Here is a 15,556-nt window from a genome sequence, read left to right on the forward strand (position 1 = left end):
CATTAATTACACTGCTGTCCAGCCGATCTGTTTTTCCTATTATATGCATTTCTCAGCAGGGATTTTTTTTTTTTTTTGCAAGAGTAATGCAGCTGCAAGTTAAACTATGAATGCATTTTTTATCACTATGGAAAAAATAAGTGAAAAGGCTGCAAAACATACAGCTAAACTTTGTAAAGACTTCTGGTTGATGAGATCTAGGGTGGGACTTTGGAGGTTTGTGCAACATCTGTAAAACCTGAAATTGACTTAAAAGCCTCAGGCATTTCCAATGTGCCCTCAGTGTTCTGTGGAGACACTCATTGTGCCATGTGAAATTCCGCTTTGGTACCCAGATAAATCTTGAAGGTGAAACTTTTCAAGGTTTCTGTGAAAATTCTGAAATGAAACAGTCTATTCCACACCCAGGCAGAAGGCTGTCTCCAAGGGATTTCACTGTCCAGGATGATAGCACGGAGAATATAAGTTCTATTTCATTTCCTCCGTTTCTTGTAGGGTTGATTGGTTGGTGGAAATGGCTGGCAGCCAGTTCTGGGAAAGATTCCAGACCTGACTCCGATTAACCCTCTCTGGTGAAACTCTGCTGGAAACCAACTCACCAGCAATTGCCATTAATCTACTTACTAATTAAGCCAATTCATTTCTAAAGGAGAAAAATTCCTTTCTTTAGCCAAACTGATGGGAGGAAATTTGAAAGAAGCGCCAAACTGTGTAACTGTAATTCAGCCAAGGACTGCTAAAAAAAGGTGTTGATATATAGCCGCAGATTTAAAACAAGTTTCTAGGGCAACACTCCTCTGGGGACGGTGGCATACAGTGCATAGTAGATGAAGCTCGAATAATGCTCCACCGCGCTATGCCACCCCATGTCCTCGAGTTGAACACGTCTCTCTCCAATTAAATCCAGTGCCTTTTACGCACGAATAAATCGCCTCTGTAGCTTTCGTCTGCACCAGGGTACATCAGCTTTATGTGACAGCTACCACGAATATACTTCTTGAGATTTAATAAACAGCTTTAGAAATCTGCAATCCAGAGCCTACTATCTTGAAACTGGGCTGCAGACTGGGCCTGACTTGTAGTCAAGGGAACAGAAAGGACCGAATTGACCACTGCGCCGAGAAGAAAGCAAACCGGTCTTTCGGGAAATGGTACCTGACATTCCGGAAAGAATAGATATGTAAATCTTCATCTTGATCCTTACCTGGAAGCACTAGTCCAAAGAGTGTCCACACTTACTGAAGAATTGTTTACAGCGTTTAAGATACTCTGGGAGTCTCGTGCCCATGTCGGAGCGGACCTCCTTAGAGGAAATTTAAAATCCCCTTCGAGGTTTCCTGGTTCTCCTTTATGGGATCAGTTGGCAGCAAATCAGTTCGACTTCCTGTTACAGAGAGACGGAGTGGATTAGAGAGGGAATGACACTGGCTTAGTGCCTCAAACTTTTTAATTTTAATTGAAGTCCGTTCCTTCCCACCCTAAGGCGCTGGGGCACCCCGCTGAGCCCAGGAAGCGCCGGGATGGATTTGGCGGCGGCTCGGGGTCTGTGCGCCCCGCTCACCAAGCGCCAGCGAGCGGGGTTTCCTTCCGAGCTTGGAAAGGTGCGCACAGAGCGCGCACTTGGCCTTCTCTTCAAGCGCGGTGCTCCAGAGCGTGTGCGACATGTGGAGAGACGGAACAGTTATGTTAGAAACGCCTTGGAGATGCTGTCCCTTGTCAGGGAGGCAGTCCTTACGCCAGGATGGGGAGGGCCCTCTTCCTGGGGTCCCGCTCTGCGCAGCCCAGTGTCCGGTGCCTACTCAGGGGCATCCGTATTGTTGACTGGGGTGTTCTGGGGCATCGATGGCTTCTCCAAAGACTCTTCTTCCAGGGCTTCTGACAGCCTCACTAAACATAGGGAGAGACCAAGAGATGTGAAATTTGTTTTACTTCTGTACATAAACCACTCCTCACCCATAGCTCTTTCCCTCACTTTCAGTGGAGTCTCCCAGGCCTGGCTCCAGCTGGGGGGCCTCTTCAGTCACCTCGACGAGGGGGTGAGGGCAGGTCAGTCAGGCGGCCAGATCCTCCTTGGCCTTCAAAATAGCATGTGCCCGTCAAGTTTTCCCCTGAGGTAGTTTTCCTGCTGCCCCAGACTGGAGATATGGTCTGAGGTGCCTGTGACCAAGGCCGGTTCTGACTCAGGAGTTACGAGCCGTCGTAAGAGAATAAAACAAGGCAGGGGTTGTCTTGTGTTTGGGTCCTAGGATCTGACTAAGGTTTACATTTCCATATGCGTTTTCAATCTTTCCTCCTTATGAAATAGCAAATTATGAATGAGGAGGAAAGACAATCAACTTGGCGGGGTTCTGATGTTGGGGGGGTGGGGAGGTTTGCCCTCCCTGCTCCCCGCCCCTCCCGCCCCAGGCTGGGCTCTCTGCTCGGTAGGGAGGGACATTTACCTGGTGTGTAAATTGTGAGGAAAGCGTTGGGGGTCTGAGACAGCAAAGCCACAACATGGGATATGATGTTCCAGCTTTGAAGGGGAACAAAGGCCCTGAGCTAACCCCAGTGAAAGCCAGGAGCGTGGAGAAGGCAACAAAGACTTGCAGCCTGCGGTCACCGGTAGGTGTCAATGTGGACACTCACAGCCGGGGCAGTGGAAGAGGGGGACACAGAGCCAGGCTGTCATTCCAAGGCATAACATGAACAAAGATAAAAACGCGACAAGCTCAGCTTTCAATGGTTGGGAGGTTCAAAGTGGAGTGCTAGGGAGTGTATCTGGGTCAAGTATTCCCTGAAGCAGGGTCCCTCTTTCTCTCGTCCAGTATCAGCCAGGGAAGTTGTAAGGCCCCTTTCCCAAGGTAACTTTTCTTACTAAAAGAAGAATCTTCAAAATAATGTCCGGTTCTACCCACTGCCTAAGTTGAAGAAGATGGAACTTTCAGCACTTCCGGATCCCAGAGACCCAGGTGGCTGCATTAACTTATGAACTGGAACAGCCTACCTTAACTTTTGGGATAAAGTTCATGTACTCTTGAACGAATTTAATGAAAAGAAATAACATTCCTTTTATGAAACTGTGCATACATGTAGATGAATCAAAGGGTAACATACTTTAGAAAGTATTCATCCAACGAAGAAGTTTCAGTAGTAAACCACTGAAAGAATAACGGAGACCTAGTAGAATTAAATATACCTGTGGTTTCAGATTCCCTATTAGAAATCAGCAGACAAGGCATTTACCAGCAAAGGACTCCTCTAGAATCTGGGAAAGATAATTGGGAATCCTCCGCTAATGCAACGGATTAGCAAAGACCATCTTAGAGAACGAATAAGTGGAAATGATAACAAATTATGTTTAATCCTTAGAAGGCGGACACACTGTGTTCCTTAAATTCTGCTACTAGAACCAAAATACAAGTTTTAAAAATTATCATATAATAAAATTCTGATTTTCTTTAGCTGAAGTATGTCTCCTAAATAATAATTTAAAAAAAGGATGTAAATATCCTTAAAAGACTAATGACATTTCACAGGTAATGCAATTTGGAAAGAAACACTTCCATGTTTTCTTTTCCAACAATGTGCATTTTTGTAAACTGCTATAAATTGCAATTCAAAAGCACTGATCTCGCCATCCCCAATCATTTTTTATACTGATCAAATGAATGCAGATACTCCCATTTGGGAGGGGCGACATGACATTTCACTTGGCAGTTCTAAACAGGTCACAGACCTTTCACAGACCCTAAGGCAGTGGGAGGGAGCTCTTTACTAAACCGTGTAACCAAATCAAACCAATGGTTACCCCTTTTCAAAACCATTGGAATGGTTTGCACAATGCTATTCACATAGCAGCACAGAAACTGAAAGGATGGTCATCCAATGGAAATTTCTTTCCTTTTGTTTACACTTGCAGAGCTCAAAAAGTAATACTTGGAGGAAAATAATTACATTTGCTATGATAAAAGTCTTAAATACTTAACATGCATTTTGGTTGGCGTGACCCGGCATAGATATGGCCATCCATTGGTACATATATATATGCACATGTATGTATGTATATGCATGTATATTTATTGGAGATGTCTCTTTGTTTGAAACCTTAGGCACAAAGACACAACATGGCTGCCCTCAAGATGACCTATTGCTTTCAAGTTGCTTGAACACATCAGAATTTCCATTGTTAAGGTTGATTAATTGAAACTGATAAGTTACCATGAATAAAGATTGTTTTTCTGTTTAATGTGGTGGGCCTGATTTGGTAAATGCCTTATTCATGTAGCTTTGCAGTGCAGCATATGGGCAAGAGTCATTCAGTATCACAAACATATACAATTTATTATGCTTGTATGGGCACAACCAAAGGCCTTTCTATTTTAATGACAAAGTTTCAATGAAAAATTCCATTTAAAGAGTCACTAGGAACATGAGGTGTGATTTTGTAATTTATTCTTAAGAGTTTCCATCTCTGAGTTTCTGTGAGTAGTTTAAAAGATATCACATTTAAATACAGTTTAAAAAAAGATGCAAACATCCACATTACACCTTAGCGCTTGTCATTGGGAATACAGCAGAATTTATGTTAATGTTAGCAGACATAAGAAGAGAAAGCACCTTTTCATCTGATGCTACCTTGTGTGCTCTGCTAATGGTAAAGTTACCTTAAACGTTTCATTGAGATGCCAGCAATAAAAGCTCACACTGCCCAGTTTACAAGAAAATGCAAAGAATGCTGGTGAATAACAAGTTAACTTCCTGACATCTTTTTTCCTCCTTTACTTAAAAGCTGATGTCACTTTTCAGACTACATTAAAAAGTGTCATGAGTATTTACCGATAAAGGTAAGTTTTAAAATTTTTTTCTAATGAGGTACAGAAACGTTTTTCTCCCTTTTTCATTTTGGCTGCTCATGTAATCCCCAGAAGAAGAACAACAACAACAAAAATCTACGAGAGATTTGCTAATGAACTAAAGAAATGACTGTATCAAACCATCAAAGAGATAGCTACCATATTCAGCCCTTAATGTCTTATCAAATAAATTCTCTGGTCATTCATGTCCATGAAACAGTTCAAGTTCACCCAACATTTCTCAATTAAATTAGATGGGTAATCTCAGTTCAGCTCTTCGGGAGAGTAATAAACCACATTGGTCACAGTTGACCACAGCTAGTATGCGATTCATAAAGGACTGGGTGTCCATTGGAAAGCTAATCAGTGCACCGTCACTTGTAAAATCCCCTCCTGCATTTTGAAGCGATAATCTGTATCTAATTTTTAAAGAAAAATTTACTCTCCTTTCACTCTTCTGAGGCCAATTTCTTTTCTGGACCTGAATAGAGATCATTGGTGAAACAGTACCAAATAGCTCTGGTATGTGTATAACAAAAACCCACCTCTTTGTAGAACATAACAAATTATGCAATGTTCACAGATGCACTTCGCATTGTGCCTTTTGTGAGAAAATGAAGGCCCAAGTCAATTCCCCACCCCCCTCTTTATGAAAGCCTGGGCTCCCCATGCAATCTGTCCTAATCCTAGAGAAAAATCATTATACCTAATATGGAAGCTTCATAGTTCTTTGAAAAGGGATTTTTCATTTGCACTTCTGGTCTTTGTAATTTATTTGCACAAGTGTGAATCTGAAGTTGCAAGCAAATTTGTTCCTATAAACAAGCAAGGAGGATTAAAATGTTAACTGCTCCTCTAGCCCACATTTGATATTTAGAGGAAATGCTGTGTTCACACAATCCCGTGGCTTGAATTTATAGGCTACCAAAGAAATATAGTCATTTTTCAGTTACAATTTTAAAAAATTTACACACTGAAAATATTTTAAACATCGTTTCTGTATTTTGGCTTTTTATGATCTTTATGAGGGAAGGGGCTGCTAATAGCTAATCCTGATTTTCATGAGGTAGCAGTTTCTGCGGAAATGGTGACAAATGCAGAGAGGCATTTTCAGGTTCACCTTGCCTCGTGGGACCTCTGTAAATACTGGTATTACTTTTATTGAATGTGCTAACCTTTGAGTGTCAGTCTTAGAATAGAAATTTCAAGCACTGAGAAGACTCTCTGCATCCTCAGTGCCTCGCCTAAGTCTTTGTTTATAGGAGGTGCTCACAGTTACCATATGATGCAACAATCCCACTCCTGGGCATATATCCAGACAAAACGCTACTTCGAAAATATACATGCACCCCAGTGTTCATAGCAGCACTATTTCCAATAGCCAAGACATGGAAGCCACTTAACTGCCCATTGACAGATGAATGGATAAAGAAGCTGTGGTATATATACACAGTGGAATACTACTCAGCCATAAAAAAGAATGAAACACTGCCATTTGCAGCAACATGGATGGACCTAGAGATGATCACACTAAGTGAAGTAAGTCAGACAGAGAAAGACAAATACCATATGATATCACTTGTATGTGGAATCCAAAATATGATACAAGTGAACTTATTTACAAAACAGAAACAGACTCACAGACACAGAAAACAAATTTATGGTTACCAGAGGGGGATGGGGGTGGGGAAGGGATAAATCAGGAGTTTGGGATGAGCAGATACAAACTACTATATATAAAATAGATAAACAGCTAGGTCCTACTATAAAGCACAGGAGACTATATTCAATATCCTGTAATAAACCATAATGGAAAAGAATATGAAAAAGAATATACATATGTATAACTGAATCACTTTGCTGTACGCCAGAAACTAGCACAACGTTGTAAATTAACTGTACTTCAATTAAAAAAAGTAAAATCTAGTAGGTGCTCATAAAGTCTGTGGAATGAATGAATAAATAAATGAATGAATTCACAAAAAGAAGGTGAAACCTAGGAGGTTAAGAAGTGTGGGCCCCTCGGTATCCACAGCCTTTCCAGTTGCCTCCACGTTGACCGGTCTTGGTCATGAGACTCTCTGACTAATGGGACAGAAGCAAATGTGGTGTCAGCAAACTTCAACAGTCCCTGTGCACCGGCGCTTGCTCTTTTTTGCTGTTCTTGAGAACCCTGACACCACCATGAAAGCAAGATTGGGTTTGCGTGATCAATGATGAGAAATATAAGATGTGGTTGCGCCTGTCAGCCCAGCAGACGGCCAGCCTGAGGCCAGCGACAGCCAGCTAACTGTAGAATATGAGCGACCCCAGCAAGAGCAGGCACAAGACCTACCACCTAGGTGCAAGTGTGTATAAAGGCAGAGAAGCATGGAATAGCACGGAAGAGTGGGGAACAGCAAGTCATTTGTTATGACTAGATTAGAGAGCTCATGTAGGGGAGAGGCAGGGATTATGCATGCTCTTATATGCTAAACTGAAGAATTTGGTTTTATCCTGAAAGCCATAGACATCTATTGAAGGATACAGAGGAATAACAAAGTGTGTAAAAGTGAATCAAAGAATGAAATCCAGGGGCTTCCCTGGTGGCCCAGTGGTTGAGAGTCCGCCTGCCGATGCAAGGGACGCGGGTTCGTGCCCCAGTCCGGGAAGATCCCACATGCCGTGGGGCAGCTGGGCCCGTGAGCCATGGCCGCTGAGCCTGCGCGTCCGGAGCCTGTGCTCCGCAATGGGAGAGGCCACAACAGTGAGAGGCCCGTGTACCGCAAAAAAAAAAAAAAAAAAAAAAAAAAAAGAGAAGAGCATTTCAAGAGTTAAGGGACGCTCATTAGTAACAGAATGCAAGGGGTTTGGTCCAGTGCCAGGGGATACACTAACAACTGAAAACTATTTCACATTTGAAGGATTCCCTAGGGAGGGTGCCCTAGGGAAGAGCAGTGTCAGGGAGATGCAGAGCAGAAGGCAAGTGGAGTAATCTGGGGCTAGAGAAGGAGAGAGAGCAGGTTCCGATTTCTCTCTGGAGGGCTGACATTAAAGGTAAGGAGGACCAGAGGGCGCTTGCTTGAAGAGGAAGGGAGGGGATGAATAAGAAAAGAAGGCCTCGACAGCATTACAGGAGGAGAGCGCTGGGATGTGGTGGGACTCTTTAGCCAGAGGACAAATAGGGATGTTAGGCTGTTACCCAAGTTCATACAATTATGATGTGACGCAAACGTCAGACTCAATTTTATTAAACATTTATTGATCACTTACTGAATGCCTGGGAAGTGGCAGGCACATTTATACACAAGCCTTACCACATTTGATTCCTTAAAACGACAACATACCTTGAAGTTGGAGGAAGTAGCTTTCTAATCAATCCAAGGGAGATGTCTCCGTTACTTGAGAAGTCAATGGCAGAACTCCTTACCCTACGATGATGTAATGCCAACTGGAAACACAAGTCCCTGAACTCATTTGGGATGGTGGCTGTCTATCTATTGAATGTGGATGTCATGGAAATGATCAAATTGGCATCCTGCTTTTAGCTTCCTAGAGCTGCTGTAACAAAGTAATATAAACCATATAGCTTAGAACAACACATATTTATTCTCTCGCGGATCTGGAGGTTGGAAGTCTGAAATCCAGGTGTCGACAGGAACTTGCTCATGCTCAAACTCTGGGTGCAATCCTTCCTTGCCACTTCCTAGCTTCTGTAGTGGCTGTAGATCCTTGGGGTTCCTTGGTTTACAGCTGCACCTCTCCAATCTCTACCTCTTTCATCACGTGGCATTCTCCCTGTGTGTGTGTGTCCCAATTTCGCTCTTCTTTTTTTTTTGCGGTACACGGGCCTCTCACTGTTGTGGCCTCTCCCGTTGTGGAGCACAGGCTCCGGATGCGCAGACTCAGCGGCCATGGCTCACGGGCCCAGCCGCTCCGCGGCATGTGGGATCTTCCCGGACCGGGGCACGAACCCGTGTCCCCTGCATCGGCAGGTGGACTCTCAACCACTGCGCCACCAGGGAAGCCCCCAATTTCCCTCTTCTTATAAGGACACCAGTCATATTGGATTAGGGCCCACCCCAATCACCTCATCTTAACTTGATTAAATCTGCAAAGACCCTATTTTATAAATAAGGTTACATTCACAGGAACCGGGGTTAGGGTGTCAACATATCTTTTGGGAGAGGGGGGATATAATTCAACCCATAACACATCCTTTTCCAGAAAAGGTAACTTATTGCCTATTTCACAGACAGAACACCAGGGGAAAGGACTTTTACTAAGGTGCAACAGAGACTTTTAAAATGTTCTTTCAAGAAATGGTAGATATTTTTTTTTTTTTTTTTTTTTTTTTGTGGTACGCGGGCCTCTCACTGCTGCGGCCTCTCCCGTCGCGGAGCACAGGCTCCGGACGCGCAGGCCCAGCGGCCATGGCCCACGGGCCCAGCCGCTCCGCGGCATGCGGGATCCTCCCGGACCGGGGCACGAACCCGCGTCCCCCGCATCGGCAGGCGGACTCCCAACCACTGCGCCACCAGGGAAGCCCAAGAAATGGTAGATATTTAATACGTGCTTTTGATGTATAGGATAATAAGAAGTGGGGCCATTGTTTACAAAGGGGAAGTGTTCTTAGAACAGACTGTATACATAAGGTAGGCCTGAAATCAAATGAAGGGTCTTTGGTCTAGAAACGTGAAGAAAACTGGTTTGAACATATAGGAATTTTTTGGTGGGGGGAGAAGGAAGTACAATATAGCAAGTTCATGATTTATTATACTGTATGGACATGATAAATAACAATTTAAAAAGAAAATAATCCAAAGATATACTGCGGGTCTTCCCTAGAGGCGCAGTGGTTGAGAATCTGCCTGCCAACGCAAGGAACATGGGTTCGAGCCCTGGTCTGGGAAGATCCCACATGCCGCGGAGCAACTAAGCCTGTGAGCCACAACTACTGAGCCTGTGCTCTAGAGCCCACGTGCCACAACTACTGAAGCCCACGTGCCTAGAGCCCGTGCTCCACAACAAGAGAAGCCACAGCAATGAGAAGCCCACACACCACAACAAAGAGTAGACCCTGCTCCCTGCAACTAGAGAAAGCCTGTGCGTAGCAACGAAGACCCAACACAGCCAAAAATAAATAAATTAATAAAATAAATTTTAAAAAAACCCCAAAAAACAAAGACATACTGGGATAAAATAGATAAACATTTCTCAGGTAAAGAAATGTAAAACAATGAACAAGGCTGTTATGGACTGAATTGTGTCTCCCCCAAAAGACGCTGGAGTCCTAACTGCCAGGACCTGTGAATGTGACCTTACTTGGAAATAGGGTCTTTGCGGATGATTGAGTTAAGATGAGGTCATTAGGGTGGACCCTAATCCAGCATGTCTTCATCCTCATAAAAAGGTGAAATCTGGACACAGATACACACACACGGAGGGAAGACTGTGTGAAGACATGAGGAGACCACCATCTACAAGCAAAGGAACACGTGAGGTTCCTGAAGCTCTGAGAGCAGCATGGACAGGTTTCCCCCTCACAGACCTCAGAAGGAACCAACCCTGCTGGCATCTTGATTTCAAACTTCCAGCCTCCAGAGCTGTGAAACCACAAATTTCTGTGGTTTAGCCAACCAGCTGCTGTACTTGGTTACGGCGGCCCTAGCACTCATACACAGGCTGAAACCACAGACCTGTGTAATTCCAGCTGCAGAAATTCACAATGACAGCCAGGAATAAAGCTCCTTTTTGGTGACAGAGGCTGAATGTGCTCTGTGTTGGGTGAAAGAACAAACCACTCCTCAAAGACAGAAGCATGAATGAAAGGAAATTGGGAGAAAAAAGAAGTTTCTAACCTGGGGCTACTATGGCTTTTTAGAAAGCTCTGGGCTTAGGGAGGCTCAAAGGCAAAACTTACTTCACTCACAGGAACTGAGCCAAGCGACCTGATGGCTTAAAGGCTTCAAGACCCTATTGTCACAGCAGGACAGGCACCCCCAAACTTATAAGAACTGGCTGTAGACTGGGAGTGAGAGTGGCGGAAGTGGGTGCAGTTACCAAACCGTACTCAGGAAATACTGCATTCAGGTGGCAGGAGGGGAGAGAGGGAGAGAGGGAGAGAGGGAGAGAGGGAGAGAGGGAGAGAGGGAGAGAGGGAGAGAGGGAGAGAGGGAGAGAGGGAGAGAGAGAGAGAGAGAGAGAGAGAGAGAGAGAGAGAGAGAGAGAGACGGAATGAATATGAATGAGACAGAGAAACTGGACCCTGTAAACCAAAATTCCAAAATAAATAAAGGAAAGGAATGCTAGGAAAGACAACAGAAAGATAAGCTATCAGGATACGAATTCACTCCAGATAAATTTAAGTTGGTGAAATAGTTTGACAAAGATTTTAAAATGTGTGTTTAGTATGCTCACAGAAATAATTGATAGTGTCCACTAAACAAATAAATTATGATGCAAAACAGGCCAGGATAAAATAAGAACTGATGGCTCTGAAAATGAATCAATTTAAAGTCTTGGGAAATAAAAAAAGTCACTAAACTAAAACTAAAACATGGGATAAATTGGGCATAGATGAAGAGAGGATTGGAAAACTGGAAAAGGTGACATCAAGAAATCCATCCATATGCACAACAGAGAAATAAACACAAAAATTAGAAAATGTAGATTAGAGGCATGAGAAGAGACTGTGAGGTGCTTCAGAAGAAAATAATGTGTAGGATGTTACACAAGCAACATTTGAAAAGACAATGGCTGAGAAATTTCTAGAAGTAAAGAAAGATATGAATGATCCAAATTGTACTCTGAATATTAATCAAGATTAAATACATTTTATAGAATGAGTACATTACAGTAAAACTAAAGACCATCAAGAATAAAGACAAAACCTTAAAAGCTACATAAAGAAAACTCAAATGACCACAAATGGTTGACAAATCGACAACAAACTTCAAGAAGCCTGAGCAGAGGCTCAAAGGCAATGGTATAATAACAAAATGTGGAGGAAAAAATAACTGCCAACCCAGAATATCGTATCTTGCTAAACTACCCTCAAGAGGGAGATAAAATTAAGACAAACAGAATTTATCATCAATAGGTCATCACTAAACAAATTACTGAAGTAATGATACTTTTTAACATGCACATATACTAAAACATACACATATGCAATGGGTACTCAACATGTAATTCTGTGTTTTCTGAATATTTGAAATATTTCATAAAAAAACAAAAAAAGAGTTTCTAAATTAGTCAACAAGCCCTTCCTCAATTCATTCTCACTGATATGTAAACACAAATAATAAGATTATTTTATAGTTGTCACTCTAGCTTCCATTTGTGTAGCATGTAATAGTATACAACATACTTCTCCCTATGACCTACTTTTTTTCCATGTGATCATTTCATTCAAGATAAGGAACATGCATTAAAGAATCTGAACCAGCCGGGAACAGGAAAGGCTGAGGACTGAAGCCCAGTGACACTTCTCTACACTGACATAAATATCCGCTTTTCTGATCTCCATTTATTCCCTCAAATTCCAAACTCGGGGTTCCTCCCATTGAAAGGAATATTCACATGCAAAGATGTCACTCCCAGTTCACTTAAGGGTGCAACTTGATATGTCCATGAATTTGCATGAATCCATACCCAACATCTTGTAACATTTTGTCATTTCCCTAACAGAACCATTCCTAAATTTAAACATTAATACTCACTCAACACTAATTAAAACCTCTCTCAATATTCTGTTACCACCAAAAAAGGCTTATATGGTTTATAATGACTGGGCGGCAATGGGCAGCTGAGGTTTGGGATGAAATCAGTGGCCACAGGAGCCAGAGAGGCTGCTGGAATCCAACTCATGGCCCAATGACTGAATAATAACACACACCAGAAACCGTCTTTGCCGCATGCTACATGCTTTGGACACCTCTGAGTACCAATCTGGGGCATAATTAGGAATATGCTTAGTGGCATTTATTCAATGAAATGTTGTCTACAAATACTTAAAAAAAGCATCACTAGGCTGAATTAATACAAGATAGTCCATCAAATTAATAAAGTACACTTTTAATATGTATTAGTTGTGACCTTTTTTCCTACTAAGTTGTTATGATCTTACAAATACAGAGTACTTTGCCTGCCTACTTGTTTCAGCTATTAACATTATTTTCAAAGCATGTATTATCTGTTTTCATTTTTCACATTTTTCAATTCCCTATTTGACCAATGGACAAAGCTTCAGTTGGATAGAGAACTTCAGATTAATTCTCAAATCCAGTTGGTCATCCTGGCTCTTTACTATGCCATTGAGAACTCCCTGTATTTGGAAAGGTATGTTAAGAGACACACTGCTGATCTTCCAGGCTTTATTTGTCATTTAATAGCCTAAATCCCATGCCTTGAATAGAAAATATCTCTAGAACACAGGCATAAAGAGCAAGGCAAATTCTTAAGAAAAGGTAGTTGAGAATCAGCCCAAATCTCAAAGACAAGGATGACATATATAACTCAGCAATACGACATCTGAATTACAGGTAATTGGTGACAATAAGGGAAGTAGAAAAGTTGGTGGCAGTGACATCATGAACATTAACAGACCCCTTAATACATTATATTTAGTAAATCAGGTTAGTCCTATTTTAACATTTTTAATAGCCATCAATTACATGCTAAGTGATGTTATATATTATGTATGTATGTGGTATATGTGGTAATACTGTAAAATACGCATTTGAATATGAATACCTTAGTAAATTATATTAATTATAGCTGAAGTCTAGAAACAATATGTAAAACAATGCTAACACTTATGCCTAAAATGCTTTCCTTTTTATCTTTTAAATTCCAATTTCTTATGTGATTTTTAAAATTATTTTTGTGTTTAAAACAACAGCAGGGTCAACCGAACTCCACTTTCAATTAATATTTATTTTTATAAATTGGTGGATAATACACTTAGTGAAAAAAAAAACACTTTTCAGGTCCAAAGTTTCAAAGGGTGAAAAGAAAGGTTTTAAAATCCTATCCAGCGTATTGCGATTGTTTTACTATTCTTTAAAGCCTTTAAAATCACTTCTTCCATGTTTCTTCCCTAAAAGACTGAGAGAATTAACAATACAATGTAATCTAGGTTTAAATTTGGGTGTCTCCTGTGCTTCAGATATTTATGTTTGAGCTTTCTCTTACTGACAAGCCACTTAAAGGGTCACTGTTACTTTGAGGTTTTATCTATGAGATTTGTGTCTTTGGGGCTCATTAGGAACATTTTCAAAGATTACAATGTCAATAGCACCTAATTACTAGACTGTGAGAAAGGTCTTCTTAAGTACATAAAATCTGTGGCAGTGCACAGTGCACAATGGGCAGCTCAGATCCCAAATTTTATCACAGTTAAGCAGCAAACAAATTAATAATGTTACCTGGGATCTTTTGGGATAATTACTACTGTGTAAAAAAAACGGCTTTGAAATTCTGCAGATAGTACGGTACCTCATTTTTTTATTCCCTTATATTGATGAGGATTTATTTATCTCTTAAACTTCCTTTGTTGCAAGAATAACTCTGTTGTTCTTGCTAGAATTTTTTGGAGTAAAGCTTGCAACATAACAAGAAGTTAATTTCAATTTGCTTAGGAAAGATATATCACCTGATATAACATTGTTTTAAGTTATGTTTTGTTTTATTTTGCTCTTTTCAAAATATCTACCATATGATCTGATACCAGTGACAAATTTTATTCTTTCTTATGCTTGGTAGACAATTAGTTACTAAAGAATTAAAGGAGAGACCAGTTCTTTTAAATCACCAGCCTACTGCTGAGGACATCATAGCTCTCGTGTAGTAGATTAAAAAGCAGGTTTGCCTGACTTTATTTTGGGAACCCAGGGATTATATTATCCATAGCTCAGGAGGAAAGGCAGGGATGGGGTCAGCTAGGCACTTCATCTCATTTAATCCTCATAACAAAGCTAGGAGGTGGGGTCGCCATCTCCATTTTACACAGCAGAGGGAGCTGAATGAAGTTACCCAGGGAGTGACTGGAATGAGACAGGAATCGAAGTCTGTCCACCTCCAAAGCCTTTCTGCTACATCACGTTTTCCCATTGTGTGTTGTTGAAAATGGGACCACACATTGTCATGCGTGAGCCTTGGGGCAAGTCAATATAACTGAGTGGTGACAAGCCTGGGCTCTAGGGCCCCATTCTCTGGGTCTGAACCCAGCCTTATTTATAAATTAATAATCTATTTGTGGTCATAAACCTGGCAGCTTACTAAACCCCTCTGAATCCAACTGTCTCCTCTAAGGCTTGAGAAAGCAAGAGTGCTGACTTTATAGGGTTTTTGTAAGGATTAGAGTTAAAACTTAAAAGGCATTTGGAATAGTACCTACACCCACTAAATGGTAGTTATCCGTAATTTTCAAAAGTACCTTGTGGTATGAAAATACAACGTAAGAACCTCTATCTTTGATGCAACACCAAGGATGCTGTTAACAGGGAGGATAAATATTCGTAGGGTATTTAAAATATAATATTCTATTTACATAATTTAAAAAACAGAACTCAATACCACAGTGACTTTACAGGGTTGAATTTGGCTTCTGTCACCATATAGGTTACCCCTGTGTTATAGAAAGTAATTAAGATCTGTCTGTAAGTCAGGTACGTACAAACCATGTAGTTAAACACCTCTTTGAAAATGTATTTGTGAATTAGTGCTTGAAAACACTG

The 15,556-nt window shown here is 41.4% G+C and overlaps 1 protein-coding gene across 1 annotated transcript in view; it reads right to left on the reverse strand.

Annotated features, from left to right (window-relative positions):
• Positions 1–1,429: 1,429 nt before the first annotated feature.
• Positions 1,430–15,556, reverse strand: part of C1H10orf67 (chromosome 1 C10orf67 homolog) — a 91,476-nt gene continuing 77,349 nt past the window's right edge. Inside the window, exon 15 of the mRNA XM_060161633.1 lies at positions 1,430–1,887. Coding sequence (XP_060017616.1) covers positions 1,885–1,887 — 3 coding nt within the window. The 3' untranslated portion in view covers positions 1,430–1,884. The remainder of the gene's footprint in view (positions 1,888–15,556) is intronic.

Source organism: Lagenorhynchus albirostris, chromosome 1 (genome assembly GCF_949774975.1).
Source record: "Lagenorhynchus albirostris chromosome 1, mLagAlb1.1, whole genome shotgun sequence".
Classification (NCBI taxonomy): domain Eukaryota; kingdom Metazoa; phylum Chordata; class Mammalia; order Artiodactyla; family Delphinidae; genus Lagenorhynchus; species Lagenorhynchus albirostris.